At 45.5% G+C, this 20,846-nt stretch overlaps 1 protein-coding gene across 1 annotated transcript; it reads right to left on the bottom strand.

Annotated features, from left to right (window-relative positions):
* Window positions 1-3,520: 3,520 nt before the first annotated feature.
* Window positions 3,521-5,335, bottom strand: lingo4b (leucine rich repeat and Ig domain containing 4b; the record flags this gene model as incomplete). The annotated part of the gene is made up of 1 exon (XM_084471334.1): window positions 3,521-5,335. The coding sequence occupies one exon, from the start codon at window positions 5,333-5,335 to the stop codon at window positions 3,521-3,523; it is 1,815 nt and encodes a 604-aa protein (XP_084327460.1).
* Between the last annotated feature and the right edge of the window lie 15,511 nt (window positions 5,336-20,846).

The raw sequence follows: 20,846 nt of genomic DNA, 5'->3' as shown, positions 1-20,846 counted from the left end.
CTGTCTCCAAAAACATCGCGATATCTTGTGCCTGCATTCTCTCTATAACCTAAGGCAGATCATCCCTCATTGGGATGGTAAATCCAATAACCAGTTGCCCGGACCTTCTTACAAACCTTATCAATATCGGTCAACATGAATCTGATCGATAGGTGTGATTTAGACATTTACCAGAGGAAACCAATAACAATTTCCGCACGTCAAAGATTTTTGGGTTACCCTTTGGCGGGATTACATCTTAAATCTGTAAAGCAGTTGAAAAGGACATTATATATATATATATATATATATATATATATATATAATAATCTCCTTTTCAACTAATATATATACGTTCCAATATATATTATTGGAACGTCGTGCAAATTTGCCTACATTTGCATAATTGGGGTTTTACAGCATAGATGCACAGCAGATGCAATTCCATTAGGAGGAACTCTAATCGTCTGAAAACAGGAGCCCAATTATGGTAATATGTGGTTTAGTTGGGTATTATTTCTCAAATTGTAAACGGTAAAGATGGCATCGCATAGGACGATAAAAGCAAAGAACCATTAAGTGTATATGTATGACCCGATGAGATCATGACCGTGTGCGTCTGAGTGTGCGCTTGTGTGATACAAAGAGAGGTGGGGAGAGAGAGAGAGACGTTGGGAAGAATGAGACTGGGAAGATTCACGAAATATCAGATCTATATTGATCTCTTATTAAGAATATTTTCCAGATCATTATTAACGCAGTTAATGAATGCAGAATACTAACAGTTTGGTTAGTTCTTCTGAAATTGATAGTAATCCACATTACCGAATGCTTGTCTGATACACGAAACCGAGACCCTAGTATGGAGTTATAGCGCCACCAGGTGTTAAAAAAATAAGATGAAACGACTTGAACACTGACTAACCCTAATGATTAAGAGAGTATCCATATATATTAGCCTACATTTGATGTTCCATAGAATCTTCGAAAGTCTTCAAAGCAAAGATAATTGCTCAGTGGATCAGTTTTACTTTTAGATAGACTACTATTCAATGTGTGTATATGTGTGTGTGTGTGTGTGTGTGTGTGTGTGTGTGTGTGTGTGTGTGTGTGTGTGTGTGTGTGTGTGTGTGTGAGAGAGAGTATGTACGTGGTGCGAGGGGGGGGGTGGGTATGTGTTTGTGTGTTTCTTTGAATCTGCATGTGTGTGAGAGAGGGAGAGAGAGAGAGAGAGAGAGAGAGAGAGAGAGAGAGAGAGAGAGAGAGAGAGAGAGAGAGAGAGAGCATAATGGGATAACCATTACGAGTGGCCTATAAACACCATGAGAACGGGTTGCGTGACGGTTGCATGGCGGTCTGTCCATCCAGGATATTAATAAATAGATGATGTGATGAGGGACAGAGAGACAGTCTGCAGACCTACACTGCAGACAAAGACTTGCTGAGGTAATCCAGAAGAGTTTAAATCTCTGCCACTCACACACGTGATTATAGATATATATATATATATATCTTTTTCTGGGTTATGCTTGGCAACTGGAAGAAAAAATGGGAGGGGTGGATTTTCTGCCCAATGAATAGAGTGGAATCCGTCCTGGGCACCAGTTATATCAAGAGAACCCAAATGTTAACCCAGTATCCAAATGTCAACGCCTGGTCCTAATGTTAACTCCCTTTCATTTTATATACCAAACAGAAAACATGACAATTGTATTTTGTGTATTTCTTTGTTAACTTGCATGTTGTTTCCCCATTTGCAGGGCAATTGCAGTGAGTGTTTGCACAACATTGGCAGCAGGTGTGTTTAGTATTGGCTCTCAGTCAAGCTTCAAGGCTATCTGAGTTTATTTTATTTTATTTTATTTTATTATATTTGATGTTATATGTATTTTGTGTTCAACTGCATGGTTCCTAATGCCTGGAGCAGAGACCAGATCTTTTACTGGACCACACAGAGGGGTGATGATCTCCTTCCCTATAGTGACCACGGGAATCTCAGGCATGTAACACATGCCTGAGGGAATTCAAACTTCAACCTCCCCCTGTGAAAAAAGGTCTTCCTGCTCCTTCTCCTCTGCTCCTCTCCTTCTCTCTCTTTCTCTCTTGTTCCCTCTCCGCCTCTCCTCTTGCACTCTGCTCCCCTTATCCCTGGCTTCCTTGTCGTTCAAGAAGCAAACAGAGCCCTGGGAGGATTAGAGCCCAAGATAGAATCGTTTTCTTGTTTGGTATCATAACATAAACGTGAGGCAGTTGAAATACAAGCATTTAATATTTTGAAATTAAAAAAATAATCAAGCAATAACTTAAAAATGGAAGGAAATAGCAAAAGAAAAAAAATATTTGTACAGCGTTAATAGCATGATCTTTCTTTCCTTGTTTTCCCCTGGCAGTACAAAGTGTTGGTGTGCCGGTCCGTTTCCACACCTTTCCTTTAGTCCAGAGTAGAGTGTGACGTTGGTGTGGATTAGTAATCCTCAGAGCTCGACAAATGGAGAGAATAAAACCCCTTGTACAAAAACGCCCTTGACCTGTATGCCACATACAAGATAGATATGATTACGTGACGACAATGTTGCCCAGGCACATTTGTTTATGTTAAATGCTGCATTTGATGTGATATCTGAAAGTAAAAAAAGCATAAAAGTAAGGGTGTGTAAACATAAAAACAGCATGTCATTCTTCTAATGTCCTAAAATCCTTAAAAAAAAGTTTTAAAGTTGTCTTGTTAAAAAGTTAATTATGAAATACGTAACCTACGAAATTATATTAAATTATTTCTTATATACAGTGAGATATACCTTATACTTTGCAGTATGCCATCAATAACTCTGTACCCACTCAGTGTACCATATACATATTGTTGATATGCATATTGCCAAACCAACATTCAAATAAACAAGCCAAGTAGACAGCTATCCAAATGTAAATTGCTGGCAACCCTAGGGTCTCAATTCCTCATATCATTATCAATCATCTTGTTTTCTTGTGAGGGAGTGCCTGAGTGCTGACTGGACAGTGTGATCCAGCGTGGCTAGGCAGAAAGAGTTTGACCCTCAGGTCAAAGGGCGTAGTACTTCCTCGGCCTGCATTGGCAGATCAAACCACTCCTCAAAGAAAGCTGATGAATCAACACTAGATTTATATATGATTACGCAGGTTTATTCTTTTACGCTAAAGTTAAACATTAATTGCCATGCAACACATGTGATGCTCCCAAAATCTATGAAGACAGCATTGCTTCTCTTTCTACATGCGACAGTTAAGGGGATACTTCATTATTTTCCGTAAGTAAAGACCAATATAAGCACAGCAAACATGAGACAGACCTGCTCCCACATATTCACCATTAATTACATATCTAGTGAAGTGATCTTCATTTAGCCACAAGTGTGCACCGCAATTATACACCAATTCCTTTCAATTTGGCTCTTGACGGGGGCCTTCTCAATGCGGAGCTCAGTGGCCTCAACTGTCCCTCCGGAGCTCCTGTAGTTCCCGGAGATGCTCATTGAAACGCCGTCTGATCCCCTCCTCCTCCACCTCAGATCAGCTTCATGGTGAACCTGCCTGCGTCAGCGCCGTCGCCTCCTCCGCCCATGGAGGAGCGGGGAACAAAGTCAATGGTGGCCGTGTGTTTGATCTGCCCTTTGCTCTGGCTCCAGAAGAACATGAACACGAAGCAGATGGCCACAGAGCTCAGGAAGGACAGGAAGCCCATGGTGGTGGCGATGACCAGCGTCTTGGCGTCAAACGGGTACGGCTTGGCCATCTGAGCAGAGGAGTTGGTGGCGGCAGCCTGGGAGTACGGAGCCTCCTCTGAGTAGAAGGTCAGGGTGCGGTTGTGGGAGAAGCCTTTCACCTGCAGGTTGACGCTCAGGGTTTCGTTCCCGGCCGCGTTCCCCGCCACGCATCGGTACGCGCCGCTGTCCTGCACCTGGGCGAAGCGCACCTCCAGAGACCCGTTGGACAGGACCCTGATCCGCCCCGTGGAGGCCAGGACGGCCTTGCTGGGGGAGATCCAGGTGATGGCCGGAGCCGGGTCCCCGTCGGCTCTGCAGGAGAAGAGCACCGTGGTGCCTTCCTCCACCCTTGACTCCTGTGGCCTGCGGTCGGCTATCCGGGCGGGCCGGCAGGTGAACATCCTGGGCAGCTCCTTCTCCGAAAAGTCCCTGAACTCTCGCTGCCGGACTGCCTCCGGGGACAAACACGTGGGCTGTCGTCCGTCAAAGTTCAGTCTCAACCGCCGCCGCACCACCCATAGCAGCCGGCAGTCACAGGCCAGGGGGTTGGCGTCCAGCCTCAGCACCTGAAGGTTACCCACCGAGTGGAAGGCACTCTCCTCCAAGGTGCTGAGCTGATTGGATGTCACGTTGAGCATGCGGAAGTAGGCCAGTCCCCTGAAGGCCCCAGGCTCTATTCGTAGGAGACTGCCCCCCGCTAGATGCAGCTCCTGGAGCCTCAACAGGTCCCCTAGCAGGTTGCCCTGGATGGCGGTGATGGGGTTGTAGGACAGGTCCAGGAAGCGCAGGTAGACCAGGTGTCGGAGTGCGGCATAAGGGACGGTGCTGAGGTTGCAGTTGCTGATGACCAGCGAGGTGAGGTTGAGGCCGATCAGGCTGTTGCTGGCCAGGGTGTCCAGCGCCGGCCAGTAGGAGATCTGCAGGCTGCGGAGGCGGTGGAGCCGGCGGAAAGCGTTGTTGGTCAGCATGGAGATGGAGAGCCGCAGCATGCGTAGATGGGTCAGGCTCTGGAGCTGGGACAGCGCCTCGGTGGGGATGGAGGTCATGTTGCTGCGGTCCACATTGAGCTCCTGCAGGTTCTGCAGGCCCACGAAGGCCCTCTGGGAGATGAACACCAAGTCGTTCTCCCCCGCTTCCAGGAACTGCAGATTCACAGTTTCTCTGAAGGTGTAGTCGAGGAAGACCAGGATCTCGTTCTCGCTGAGGTCCAGAAAGCGCAGGTTGGACAGGCCTGAGAACACCCCGACAGGGATGATCTTAAGCCGGTTGTTCTTAACGTGGAGAGTCCTGAGGTTGTGCAGCCCCTGGAAGGCCTCCACCTCAATCATGGAGATTACGTTATCGTTGAGGTTCAACTCTTGAAGCTGTTGGAGACCAAAGAACTGGCGGCGTCCCAGCGTCTTAATCTTATTGCTGGATAAATCCAGCCGCCTGGCATCGCTTGAACACCCCTCTGGTGCCGATGTCAGATATTTCCCAGAACAGTTGACTTCGCTCGGGTCCGGGCGACAGACACACCGCGCTGGACAGCCCCGAGCGAAAACTGCGACCCCACCGGACTGGAGCAGCAGGATGAGGCTCCATGCCCCCCATCGGAAGACCAACTCCACAAACATCTTGCTTCCTTCCTGAGGAGGAGACACATGAGTCCTTGTATTACACATTTACACATGCACTTTGCTCTGCCTCTGTCATCACTTTCTTTCCAAAAAAGAGTGTTAATAGTGTTAAGAGTGTTAAAATAATAAAACCCATCTGCTTTGTTAATCAAAATATTTTTTATTCATTTATAATGTCCCCTAATGTCCCATCTTTTGAAAATCAATGAACATTTAATGTTATTAAACAATATTTATTTGGAGTGGTGTAATTCAAAGATGAGTGCACTTCAACACTAAAACAAAACTGAAAAACATTTTGTAAAAACTTTGTAAAACTCTTGGCTGCGTTAAAAAGGTGACATACAGTTTATGCATTTAAATATGCTATTAATAGAAATATGTACATTTATAGGAAAATATGTTCATTTAATGTCTGTTCACCAATGCTATAAACCTACCCTTGTAATGCGTGGTGCAGATTTTCATAACCACAGTCAGTCAAGTTAGAACCAGGGTTGAGTTGAGGACGCCGGAGATATGCGGTTCAGTTTTCAGCATTGTCTTACAACAGGGCCTGCAGGCAGGAGAAAACTGAAGAGAGAGACACAGAGAGAGGGGGAGATAGATAGATAGAATGAGAGCCAGAGACAGAAAGACAGTGAGAGAGAGAGAGACACAGACGGAGAAAGAGAGATATCAATTAAAGACAAATGATCAGGAACCTAGACGCCTTTTGGATTACCACTTAAGTGTGCAACCTTTTAAAGAAACACTTGTTCCCAAGCGGTGTTATGGCGTGGATGCCTCAAAGGACACAGCGGCAGGTGGACATTCGAAGCATGAGTCCTTAAGCAGAGTTCCCAGCTGATACTTGACTTCATCTGTGTGTACTGAGGACAACAAAATCCCTACTTAATATATTACCCAAGATACCATTCCACGGCTGCTCGTTGGCTACCTGCACACAACCCACATAGCAATATGCCTCGCAGCGAGGCAGGTTCAACTCCCACCGGTGGTCCTACTGCTGCATGTCATCCCCTCCCCCCTGTCTCTCTTCACTGCCTCCCTGTCCATGAAGGCATACACAGCGCATGCAAATATTAATATAAGAAAATAATAGAGACAATAATCGGTCAGTTCAGTGAAGCAATAGTGGGTGTGCTCTGGTTTCAATGGACAGTGTCCTCAAAATGGTGACTTTGTGAGGCAACGGCAGATAAGCCCATAGCGGGCTCAGTACTGACGAATGCTGATTGTTTCCTTTTTTGGCAAAGCATCTGATACTGAATATAAATCCCAGAGAGTGTTGAGATGAGCAAAATTTGTATTTTTTGTTTGGTTTAAAACATTTCTTTTTTACATTCAGCAGAGAGTTCTGCAAACAAGTGAAAGATAAGAGAAGTCCTGTTTATGTTCCACAGTATGTGGATGTTTCAAAAAGTAATCAAAAGTAAAAAGAAATAATCAAAAATAATTGGAAACTGAATTGAATAAGCAGATATAAATACATATAGATAATAGGTTTTGCTGAAGTTATTATTTGGAATAGACGGCGCGATTATTTTGAACTAAACTCATCCACCTTGCCCATACAACAATGTAATATTCTTTTACAGACACATTCTAAGAATACATAGAAATGTTTGTCATGCATGAGAAGCAAGAGAGCAGACATGGACTAAAATACAAAAAAATACAAATGTCATCCGATTTGTTTGATTTTGATTTGCACAAACAATCATGAAGATAAATAAATATAGAATAAAATAAATACCCATTAAAAGCCCTCCACGATTGTCTTCTTCTGATATAAGTCACAAAGTTGTCCCGATGGGATTCTGCTCTGCTCTCTTGCTCAACTTTGTGGCAGTTGAAGTCTGTTTGCTGACCATTATGCTCATTGACACACACAAACACACCCACAAACACAGACCCCCACCACGACCCCCCCCCCCCCCACCCACACACATACACACACACCCCTCCATCCACACACACAACACACACACACACACACACACACACACACACACACACACACACACACACACACACACACACACACACACACACACACAACACACGCAGTATTTTGGATGGCAACAGGGACATAACAGCCCAGTATAGGTGCTCTGATCAGCTGAGGAACTTTGATGACATTCTCACACCGCACCCCCCCCCCCCCCCACCCACCCCCCCCGCCCCCCCCCCCCCCCCCCCTCCACCGCCTCTACCGTTATGTTTCTCCTCTTCGGAGGGGGATTCAGTCATTACGTGTGCTAATCCCATACTCTGCACACTTTTTTCCACCGTCCGCCAGCACCAACACCCTATCGCACGCCACTCCGCAAATGCAGCACGAGAGAGACAGGGCTGGGCAGGTGTGTGTGCGAGTGTGATCTAAGACGTGCACATGTCATAGACCCCCCCCCTCTCCCTCCCCCGACCTGTGGCTCTCTGGCCTTGGCAAAGTCCTAAAGCTGGATGGCAGCCAGGGGTCACAACCCCAGAGCCTGACGAGAGCAGCTAACCCCCATAACTGTGGCTAACTGTGATACCTGCTGTGATCCCTTCTTCTCGGCACGGTGCCTTGGGGAGGCTCAGTGTCTCAGGGCCCTCAGTGTCAGAAGAGGAGTTCTGACTTGTTTGCTCACGGTCTAAAACTCTGCTCTAGGGCCTAAAAAAGAAAATGTGTCTCATTGTTGTGTTTTTTTTTTTTTTTTTTTAACACCTGGATGATTTACTGGATGTTCTGCTTCTGAAGACAATAAGTCTTAGATGCTGCTGCACAATAACTCACCTCAGAAGAATCCTCCCAGGTGCGCTTCAGCTAACATCTTCCCCTGTTCACCCACGCCCAACGCAGGGGCTGCTTATATGAAACCTTGTCTTTATTACATATATCCTTCTTAGCGGCAGCTCACGGAAGCTGTCACGTATGGCTATAAATATTCATCACACTATAGCACAACCCAGGAGGACCGTAGGAAAACAAACAGTCCACATGATGCCGCGGTACCCGCTGTCTGCTGCCAGCCTTTGGGAGAAGTCTCTCTAAAAAAATGGAAAACGCCCTGAAAAATCATCTGCTGGGCAAAATCCAAGCCGAATCCTTCTCTTACCTAACACCCGTCCCACAATGCCAAACACAAACAGCATTATTGGAGCTGGTTGGATGTACCCTTGGCTCAGACAATCTCTCCTTGGCAGAGCGCAGTATTGTGTTGTGTGTTCAGCACTAAAGCTACTACTGCCTCAGTCTTTCACATTCCCAGCCTTTGTTCACTTGCCAAGCACAAACCCAAACCAAACAAATCATACAGTGTACTTCAATGCCACATAAAACAGAACTTAAACTGAATTTTAACTTTAAGAATCTGCAAAGCTTTCCATTTGGATCTGAAAATATGTCCTTAAAAAGCACTGCTTCTCGAAAAAAAAAGTCTTCTAAATAAAAGTTTTTCCCCTTCACAAATAGGTCCTAAATAAACCTGGAGAACTGCTTCTGTCTCTTGGTTATCCTCCATTGAACCAGAAGAAATGCCATTTCAGATAAGACATTCAGCTGATCGTTTTGGTTCTGTGGTATTTATAGCCGTTGTATTATCTTTGAGATGGAAGTCGCCCCAAGCTTGCCAAAAGTTTTAAACCAAACCTTATCTGACATTTAGCAGCATGCAGTGCAACGGAAAACAAATAACAGACGGTTTGCACTTACTGACAACCAAGACCTCAGGCCAAGAAGAAAATATAAAAATCCATGAGCAATTCAATAGTTGTGGGATGTTTTACACAGCAAACACACGTGGAACATGGCAGACACACGTTGTAGCTGAACTCTGTGTAGCCTAGGGAGTCTTTATTATTTTCTGTTGTTGACAGCTCTAGTGGAAAGCGTTCTGCTTCATGTCCCATCTGACACAGAGCTCAGAGTCCAGCTGTACTTTTGGACACTTGGACTGAGTGCTATTCCTGGCCTGAATCCCCAATTAGGGCAACTGGAACAACAGTGAGGATCAAAGAATGTGGTTGTGTGTGTGTGTGTGTGTGTGTGTGTGTGTGCGCTTGTGTGTGTTTGTGTGTGTTTGCGTGCACCTACACTCCACTCCGTCAACAACAGTGCACACAAGCACCTGCTGCAGCCTAGCTTAGCGTAGCGAGACACATCATGCTAACTGCCCGTATGAAAAGCTTTGTGTTCTGTCTGATGTCTGTCTCCCAGTCTCTGCACACCCCCAACCCCCTGTGGCTGAGATAAGGAAAAGCCGGTAACACCTCTCTCTGCAGCACCTGACCTATGGATGCAAACACTGCATAGGCACTGGTGGTGGTGGTTGTGGATGGGGCGTGGTGGTGGTGGTGGTGGTGGTTGTGGATAGGGCGTGGTGGTGGTGGTGGTGGTGGTGGGGATGGTGGTGGTGGGGGTGTTTGGAGTAGGGGTGTTGGTAGTGTGTGTGTTGTTCTAGCTGGAAGCTGGCAGTCGGTCAGACGTGATTATAGTCAATTGTTGAGCCTTCGAGACTTAGTGTGACTGAATGTGTTCCTGTCAGTTTAAACAATTAGTGTTGTGCGGTTGTTTCTGTTGGTTTGTTTTCTTTTCCAGAGTTGGGATGGATATGTCATCACATTTAAGGATCTGGATGGGGAAATTGCTGCCTGAAAAAGGCTGCCTGGATGTGTTTTACGTCATTGGTAGTCATTGTTTATGTTTGTGTGTGTGTGTGTGTGTGTGTGTGTGTGTGTGTGTGTGTGTGTGTGTGTGTGTGTCTGTGTGTGTCTGTGTGCAAGCTGTGTGTGCAAGTGTGATGGAGTGGTAGAAACAATGTGAGGCTGTGTGATGAAGAGAGACAGACAGACAGACAGACAGACAGACAGACAGACAGACATATAGATTGACACACAGGCGCACACAAAGACAAACAATCAGATTCAATTGGGTTCTTGGTGTCAGAGTATTTTCTTACTGCGTGTTTCCATTTCCCTCAATTGGTACGTGCAGAGACAGAAGTGGGTCGCCCCTACAGCCCCCTGTCAGACAACTCTCTCCTGCACCCCAAGAAAACATCAAGCGTACCCCCCAACCTGCTGCACACACACACACACACACACACACACACACACACACACACACACACACACACACACACAGCCCTACTCCTCCTCCACTGAGTTGATTCCTGATTCGGATCACGGAGACGGCGAGGAGGTGCGGAGAGGGGGAGGCGCAGCGGGGGAGTCGTGGCACGGGGAGGGGAGGAGGCGCAGAGGGGGAGGAGGAGCAGCTCGTGGAGGAGGCACGGCGCGAAGAGGAGGAGCGGGGAGGAGGAGCGGGGAGGAGGTGCGGCACGGGGGAGGAGGCGTGCGGCGTGAGGAGGTGCGGCGTGAGGAGGCGCGGGGAGGAGGCGCGGTGAAAACAGTGGCATTAATAATAGCCCTCATAAATGAGCGAAGGGACTTAGTCTCGTTGCCGTGCCGATGCGACGTGACAAATTAGGTCGTCTCATCGCACGGCGGCTGATAGGAGGGCGGAGGCTGGCTCCACCCAGGTGGCCAGGCGCAGATTGATGGGGGTCAAACCGTCACACCGGCAGCTGATTGACGCTGGGACGAGCAGAGGGTCCCTGGGCTTGGGTCGGCCGCTCCTCGTATCTTAGGCGCATACATGGAAACAGCCCGGGTCGCTTTAAGATGTCACAGCGCTGCACGCAGACGCCACACACTTCTCTTTGACTGGATCACTCCGAAACTAGGACGCCATCAGACACTGATGTACTATTTAGCAGACACTTCTATCACTTCTGTAGATCCGGGTTCGAACCCCGGAAGCTTTTGGCTGTGTGTCCGAAAAACCCTGAACCCTGACCCTCTGGATAGTAAGATTGATATGTCTCTTTTTTTTCTTCATTCATGTCTTTTGTACAGGAAAAGCTTGATTTTTTTGTCACTGTGTTTCAACTGATCAAAGTCTGCTTGTTATTGTCAAAGGGAACAAAATCAGTTGAGATTGGGTATAGTAGTTCCCCTGTTTAATCCCCCCCCCCCCCCCCCCACCCCCTCACACCAGCTGACACACTTACCGGCTGGCCTGGTAATCTGCTAAATAGTGCTCTGTGGTAACACCTCGCTTGGACAAAGACTGAGGGAAACAGGAGAAAATAACACACACACACACACACACACACACACACACAGTCACAAATGATGGTGACGTATAGAGGTCTACTGTAGATTAAACAAAATGGACACCAAGCGCGCTTTGAAAAGTAACACGAGGGACGTTTACTTTTCAAATCAAAGTTGCTTTGACGATTGGGAATGACCTCATTCAATTCAGAGGAATCTTTTGAAGTTACATTATTCAGAGATTCTGATGTTGTGATATTGTGGCAGGAGTTGAAACAGTCCAATGGTTTTACTCATAAAGCAAACACTACAATTACTACGATTGTTACGACTGCCTTACGTGCACCAAATGTTTGAATTATAGCCAATAATACATTCATATTCTAAAATAACACCACTCAAACCAAAGACACATAGGACATAGCTGAGATGAGCTGACCGCTGACCAAGCAATCAACACAACACACAACCAATTAACCAATTAACTAATTATCCCTCACTTCTACTACTACATATTCTACTACTACTACTACTACTACTACTACTACCACCACTACTACTACACTACTGTGGCTGCTCCTACTACTAATATACTACTATATTACTCATATATCACTCTACTAATAAACTACTATATTACAATAGTAGTATTATACTACTATAATACTACTTTTTCTAAAAAAAAAAATAGTTAGGTGATTAGCACCTATTAGTGTGACTGACATAAACAGGTAACATGAGGCAACAGCATACAGAATGAAGATCATGTTCAGCAGTTGTAACCAAGGCTACCATCTAATATCTTGTGTCCTGAGAGAGACCCAACCTGGGGCTTGTCCACCTGTTCTGTATGCTTTCTGCCTCAGCAGTATGCCTCTATGACCTTGTTACACAAGTTCTATGAATATGCTGGATTTCATGTTTTTTTCCACTGTGCCAACAATTTGCCAACATAATGTATCTCATAACTGTGGAACCATCCAATTATAGCTTGGGCTGACCTGGATTCATTTCTTTCTTCTTCTTGAAATGTCTTGTTTCGAGGCGACGGCTGGGGAGCTTCAGACCAATGAAACAACGAAAAAATAAGTAGTCTTCTATTGCCATGCATCACCTCGACGAGCGACACAATTCCAGCAGATCACACATCTAACCCACATCATCAGAGTGGTAACCTGCATAACCAATGCGCGCACCGAGGGACGGCGAAGACACATGGAACATGTGACATCATGAGAAGTCTATTTCAACAACATAGGCTGTCGGCTGCCCCAAGCACTCCCCCCCCCCCCACACACACACAACCACCACCACCACCACCACCACCACCACCACCACCACCACCCCCACCCCCACCCCTCTGGCAGCACTCACTCACTCATTCATGCCTTGGTGCAGCGTTGAGACTGAGATGCCTCTGTGTGAGCTACAAAAGACCATCGCTGGGCCGCGTCGAGGTGAGATGAGTAGGACTATGAGTCACCCTCTGTTGTAGTACCGGTATTATAGTAGTAGTGCCAGGACTGGATGTCTGAAGGGTAGATGTTATGAACTAAAGTGCTTCAGAAGGGGAATAGCAAATGACGTCATAGGTCGAAAAGCAACGTAGTACAGGAAAATGGTGCAGCCACGTACAACAGTGAACTTCGGATGAACTTGCAAAATGATGGTTTCGGTAAATGGGATTATATAATATCTGTGTGTGTGTGTGTCTGTGGACATGCTATATGTGTGTGTGCACATATGTGTTTGTATGTGTGTATGTGTGTGTGCTCATGTGTGTGTGTGTGTGCATGTGTTTGGATGTATGTGTCTGTATCTGTTTATGTATGTCTGTGTGTGTGTGTGTGTGTGTGTGTGTGTGTGTGTGCCTGTGTGTCTGTGTGCGTGTCTTTGTGTGTATGTGTGTGTGTGTGTGTGTTTGTGTTTGTGTGTTTTTGTGTGTGTGTGTGTGTGTGTGTGTGTGTGTGTGTGTGTGTGGGTGCATTGCACGTGCCTGCTTGTGTGTACACGTGCACACCCTTCCTGGACATTGTGTTACACAGAGATGTTCCTGTGCGACCGCAGTTGCAAGAAGGTCAGTGCCGCAGTATAATTCTCTATCATCACACAATACCATCATTTCTTCTAATGGGAGCACGACACTGCCAGGAGCCTGCCTCACCCCTCTGGAACATTCTCAATATTCACTGGGTCCATCCTCCCAGTCTGCACACTCACCCCAGTGACAACACACAACACTGTTGTGTTTTATTCAGCGCAATTAACGTCCTTCCTCTGGACCGGATTCATCTAGATCAGACACAACCTACCATTATGGAGCAGGGAAAACGGTTATTAAACAAGGGGGGGGGGGGGACCCAAATAGCCCCCTCCTGTGCATCCACGAGTGTCCTCTGATTAAATGGCCCGTTTGGCTGAGTCCCACGCCTCAGATCCTTGGCAATCTCTCGAGGTGGATCTATGTTTCAAGTCACACGCTTCTTAACCACAATATGCGTCCTCATTATAGGAATGGCAAGATGGGAGAGGGATGGTATCTACCTGCTTACGGTCACTCACCCCCCCAACCTTGATCAGGTCAAATAAAACAGGCTGACTTTTATTGATTAGTTACTTGCATTTCTTTACTTTTTTTCTGTTTATCTACGAGATGATGAAAGTGTGAAGAGTTAAACGGGATAATGAGGAAGTTAAAAAGGGCACGTCATGCCCTTAAAAGGGGAGGGGTGCAGAGGGGGGTCACCGTAATCCGGATAAGGCGCAGTTTGAAAACATAGGCCTACACTTTCAATTGTTGTGACCGATCAAACATTTAGGCTAATGAAACAGACAGACCTTATGGCCATGTAAATAGTAGTACATCAGTAAAACTGCCGAGGTCACTGCATGAGACGGAGGATGAGAACAAACAATTTCCCTGTAAACGGCTTACATTTACATTTGTGAAGATTTTCGACGTTATATTTCTGTATTTTGAAGTATTTTTGCGCTTTGCACGTATAGGCCTACAGTAATCTAGCAAAAAGCTGTTGCCGATAACACATTTGTGCGAATAACCTGCAGCCAATGTTAAAACAAAACGTTCGGCGGTGCAACCTGTTTCATAACATAAAATCAACAACTTATCCTACCAGCTGGAGGTTTCACTGAGGTTCCATCTTCTCCATGTTCGCTATCCATGGCAAACACCACATCATGTCCCAAACACAGTGAATAGCCTATTCCTTGCGCTGCTTTCAAATACTTTGGGTTTCGGCGGAGTTTAAACCAAACTATTTCACTAGACGTGCGCTCCTCTTTTTTGATCCATTTGATGGACCTAGGGAGTTAAACAAGTCTATCGCTAGTCGAATAATTGAGGTCGACTTCTTGATTCTCCTCTGACGCTTTTAAAAGCCCGCCTTCCCTCCCCCGTCCCGTGCCCTCTCCGTGGTGCTGATGCTGATCGGCGCGCCGCGAGGGGAGTCGCGCTCGCCTCGTCCGCATTCGGAGCTGTTTACGCGCGTGGAAACTGACCGAGTAATGAAACTGTTGACGACAAAAATATGTTTCGTTTAAAATAAACCTTCAGACTGAAATAACATGCTCGCAAAAAAGAAAAGGTAGTCTACGTGTACCGCAGATGCGCAAATAGTATGGTGAGAGCCCTGTCAGCTGTGTGTGTGTGTGTGTGTGTGTGTGTGTGTGTGTGTGTGTGTGTGTGTGTGTGTGTGTGTGTGTGTGTGTGTGTGGACACGCGCGTTCGTTTGTGTAAGTGTGTCTTTATCCTCTTTACTGAGTGAGTGTTGGCACTGGTCCAGGACACTAGGCTATAATACAGCACGTCGTGAGGGCGCTGCCGCCGGCGTTGTGTCAGATGAAGTGGACAGATAGACAGACAGACAGACAGACAGACAGACATACTGAATGGCTCCTTAGCTGTAACAAAAAAACATAAACCTTGGAAAAAGCATTTGCACGAATACCTACACACACTCAAGCATGCACACACACACACACACACACACACACACACACACACACACACACACACACACACACACACACACACACACACACACACACACACACACACACACACACACACACACACTGTGACAGACAGAGGCACCACTGCTGAATCATTATACCTAGGATTTAAATAGCAAAATGTTTCATCGTCCATTCATCAGGAGGACGAAGCTCTTATTTGATCATCGCAGTAAGTTTTTCATGGAGATTAAAGTAATAACGTGACTTTTAATAATACAGAAAGCATTTGTGAGAGATGAGTGATGATTCATAAAATAAGTATGGGTATTATTACGGCCTTACTTTCTAATCAATGATAACTATTATGAGACCCAAATCATGAGACAGTGATAGAGTTTCTGTATATATTTTATTTAGAGAAATTCCTTGCACTGACAAGGGATGAGCTTGTTTATGCTGTAAGTTAGTTATGTCTCATTTTAAATTAATAATTTAATTATCTTGCAGTATGTAATACTTGATTGTGGTTTACTTTCATTACATACAACTTTCACACTGCCTTCATCTCAGTCTCTCACTTGTGACCAAGCCCTGGTTAAATAAACTATGCATAAATACAATTATTATGAAAGTAAAATGTGTGAATGAGAAGCCTGTGCATACTGAACAGGATCATCCCCCAGTTTCTTTTCAACTGGTGGTATTTTGCCGCTAACCTTATTTGCTCCAATGAAGCAGGTAATGAAAGAGTTGCGTTCATAGCAGTCAGAAAGACTCACAACCTTGCTACCAACACAACAGTTACTAACAGTGACGCTGCAATTGCTTCTCTCTTCAACAAGGTGCTGTTTGAGTTTGAACACAGACCCCCAGTCATTTTTAAAAGCCTTTGCCGCATTTTTGAACGGGAAAACGAAAGCAGAGGGAGGGGAGGGGAGGATGGAGGGGACAGAGTTTATTTTTCATCATCGATGACAAAGTGTACCCGGCTCTACACTGTAATGTCAACACTTAACACATTGTGGCCGGAGGACAAGAGACAGTGATCGCTCTCCACCCCTCGCACGCACTCGGAATAGTACATGCATAAGCCGTCAGATATGAAACATGAATGTCAAGTCCCACTGATCAGAGAACAGCAGGCAAGTGTGAATGATTCATCAGCAGCCAGAAGCAGAGAAGCAGAGCGGAGGGTGCAGTCAGTGGCACATCCGAGCTGCGGCGCAACACACAACTCCTACTGCATTGTTGTTGGCTCTATGTGTCGACCCTGCCGCTTCATAAACCCCTGCGCTCTTGGTCTTGCTGCTGTTGCCACAATGTTGTCTAGGAGTATGCGCACATTGGTTGATTGTGATGAGCCGCCAATCACAAGTGTTGCGTTTCAAACTTATATGTACAGTACGCCATTTGGGTGAAGCTTTAACCCAAAGTCGGTGAGTGCATGGATTCTGGGTGGCCTCAGAGGGAATCCACCCCTGGCACTTAGCCTGGCTTTTGCCAGACCAAGCTCAATCGTAGATTGGACGTTGGTCTTGGGAAGCTGCTGTGATTTTCTTCAGCACAAGAGGTGTGATCAACGGGCCTAGTTCAGCTGACAATTGGCTGCTTGCCGTCGCTTTCCTATCGTCATTGTGTTAAACCAGCAAATAGTGCACCAGGGGGAGAAGCCAGCTTGGTGATTGGCTCCTGCAAAAACGTATCAGAAGCAGAAAGAAATGTATTGCTCTTCTCCAGACCCTTCTGCAGGGGGAACTCAAATCACTGGCACGCTGGGGCTGGGGGTATCCAGTCTACCTAGCACTGGCAATGTGAATGCCATGTGTGATAATGGCAATAATCAAATATTGATTGCTTTAATTAATTTCATTTGAAAGCGGTCTGCTGGTCCACTGGGGTATGAACAGCTTAACAAAGCGGCGTGGACATCAGATCATGATTCAACTGTTTTTTCCATTCCTGGATAATAATGTCAGTGATCTGCCACCCAACCTCTGTCTGTTTGTAGCGGCATAGTCAACATTTGCAATGGAGTTAACTGATATGATGCACGAATCTGATCTGCAGGCAGTGTTGTGTAGTTTTGGATCGTTATGTAACTATAGCCTCTGGTTATACGTTCACTAAAGCAAACACACACACACACACACACACACTTTAATCATTGAAAAGCAAAGTCAGTTGGAAGAGAATCCGTGGCTGACAAAGATTACTTAAAAAAAAATATATATATATATTTTGCAGGTGACTTGAGTCCTGTGTCTTGGCGATTGGGGCTCAAACTCACGATAATTAATCCTCACCTGACTGGCTGACTGGCTAGCCTTCTATCCTCTTCTTTTCTCCCTTTCCTTAACTTCCTCTACTCTCCTTTCCTTCTGTCGTCTCCTCTCCTTATGTCCTCGCCTCTTTAGCTTCTCTCCCCTCCTCTCCTTTCCTCTCCTCCCGTGCCCCCTCACCTCTCCTCACCTCTCCTTTCCTCCTGTCTCCCCTTCTCTCCTCTCCTCTCCTCTCCCCTCCTCTCCTCTCCCCTACTCTCCTCTCCTCTCCTCTCCTCCTCTCCTCTCCTCCTCCCTGGAGCAGAATGCACAGCATCTGTCAGCCCCTCCTGTCCGTCCTCTGTATTGGATACAGTGGCTGCTTCCTCCTAAGCTCTGAGCTCCAACAACACCTCGTTCATATAGCTCCAAAAGCATGTGGCTGTGCTGAGATTGGGACACCCTATATAAATAAATAAATAAATTAATCAATCTATATACTTCCAGCACCTGGCCTGAGGAAGGCAGAATCATAAGAAAAAAAGAAGTGAGGTGAATGTCACAGAGGATACTGCCCTGGGTAGAAGGTGTAGACATAAGGCGTTAATGGCTACACCAACCATTTTTCAAGTGGTCTCGTACAAACAGATTATTATGTTATTATTATTATTATTATTATTATTATTATTATTATTATTATTATTATATTTCACCAATTTTGAAAATGAGTAGTAAAAGAATAAAAGAAGGTAATGTGGGTGTTGTTGTTCCAGAGGGGACAACAGCTTTAATTGAAGTGGGAATGTTGTGCTGTGTGCTTCTATAAATCAGTGTTTTGGAGCAATGCTGATGGTTCAGGCCAACTCCAGAGGGATGTAATTAGAGTGGGCCCCCAGGGGCCCCTGTCGGAGATGAACAATGAGATTTGATGCTCTTTGTGGGACGAGGAGATGGTTTAACTGTGAGCCCTCGTCAATCCCTGCTGAGTTTATAACAGAGAGGCCTTCAAAGAGGAGTACAAATATAAAAATATAATTAGATGTTTACTGCATTTGTAATGTATGTCTGTTTTCCTATTAATCCTTGAATCGGTGATTATTTGACAACCAAATTTTTTTTCCCATAACTTGAACAGGAAAATTTGAGTTCAATTTGAGGGGAAGTGCCTCATCAGCATAACCGCCTGGAGATTAGGGGCAGCTTGCTGCAAAACACCGGACAAAACATAACAGCTGACATCAGAGGAAAATAATTTGAGGCTTTGTTGCCCCTCACTGAACTCTGCTGTTGTTTCTGTTTGGTTTGTGTGTGTGTGTGTGTGTGTGTGTGTGTGTGTGTGTGTGTGTGTGTGTGTGTGTGTGTGTGTGTGTGCGTGTGTGTGTGTGTGTGTGTGTGTGTTTATGTGTGTGTGGGGGCTCATGCACAATTTAAAGTATTTTCTTTATTTGCCCGCTAATTCTCAGCCTGGAGGGGGGATATATAACATATTATATAACATTTATAGCATATATTTTGTAATTAAGAAATATTGATGATGGTTAAGAACATTTTATTATCGGGCAGTTTTGAGATGACTGAAAAATCAAAACATGAAAATATTTACAAATAATAGTTGAATGTTGAGTTCAATTCAAAGTTGAATCAGGACATAACAAACAATTAGGGCATAACTTTACAGCAAAATATAGGACGGATAACAAGTGAGAGAGTGAGTAACTATTCAAATGAATGAGTGAGTGAGAGAGAAAGAGAGCGAGAGAGGGGGAGAGAGAGAGAGAGAGAGAGAGAGAGAGAAATGGACTAAATGAATGAATGAGTGACTGACCGAATGAATGAATAAGTGAGCAAGCAAGTGAGTGACTGCATGAGTGAGAGAGAGGGAGCAAGTGAGGGAGCAAATGTCATTGGATGTCCTCATCTGTGTGTCACAATGGACAGGCAAACTTCATTCAGGGTTTCAGGTCTTATCTCCACGGCCATATTCATTTGTTAAGATTAACCAGTTCATTTTTTTAGATGAACAATTCTTTTAGGGCAATTAAAAGAAGAAGTGGAAGCTAAAGATAGCTCACCCCTTGCCACGGGATTGAAAAGGCGGGATAATTGGTTACCCTGATTACATTAATCAGGGTACCTTAGGGACCGTTCCGGTTCTGGAACAGACTTTCTCTCCCTCTCTGGTCCTCTGTTATTGTGAGGAGGACATGTTTCAAGGTCCGCCTTTTCTCTTGTTTTGTTGAAAAAACAAGGTTATTCATATCATATTATGTTAATGCTCCAAGCATTGATTTTGTTATAACTGTTGTGTGTCATCACCACAGGACCCCATGCTCCTGACAGACGCTGCGATGCGGGCTATAAGTGCACTTTACGACAAAGTAACGCTCCGTAGAAATGTTATCAGGGAGGGGGAAGACAAAGCCTTTTTTTAATCCGCTGCTTTTGTTTTTCTACTGAATGTATTTCATCATGGCTCTCCGCGGGCATCCTAAGGTAAGCCACTGAGAGTCCTGGCTCCGCCCCTCCTGAACAGAGGCTGCGGTGGCATCCCGCTTAGTTTCCAAGGCCGTGGTAATGCGATCCCATGGATCAAAGCCTACACGCACAAATAGACCTTTTAGCTTTCGGAGCCGTGTCGAGGTCTCAGCTGTTTCCTAGTTTGCTGGGGCCTAATGAGAGCTCCAGCTAATACACTGAACCGCAGAGGCCTTTCTCTTTCCAAGTTAAAATATTGGCGCAGCTATAAATTGTGCATCAATTAAACCTCCCCCCCAACATGCCCACCAGTCCTTCCACCCATCAAGCAACAGCTCATGCGTCATGCGTCTGTGTCAGCACTGAGGATGACCCCTGTGGCTAAATATATGCATTAGGTGACAGCCAAGGGAGGAGCCCGCTACAGGGTCCCACCCCTTTGACTATCTCCTGCAGAACAGTCCTTCCCCAAAAGTGCAGTTCTTGGAAATGGTTGAACACTTTCACAACATTGATTTACATATTCTGAAAAATATTATTTGTGCCACACATAAAATGAAGTGCTGAGAACAATTAAGTGCAGCGATCAAACATGAGTGCTTGTGACTCATTTATCTTAAATTGACTCATATTGGCCCATTGGTTTCCATTGCTGGCTGGTTAAGTGGTAATCCACCAAACAGCAGGCCACA

This window comes from Micromesistius poutassou, assembly GCF_964030765.1.
Source record: "Micromesistius poutassou genome assembly, chromosome: 8".
Taxonomy (NCBI): Eukaryota; Metazoa; Chordata; class Actinopteri; order Gadiformes; family Gadidae; genus Micromesistius; species Micromesistius poutassou.
The sequence above is the reverse complement of the archived record's forward strand: the minus strand, read 5'-3'. Positions and strand labels throughout refer to the sequence as shown.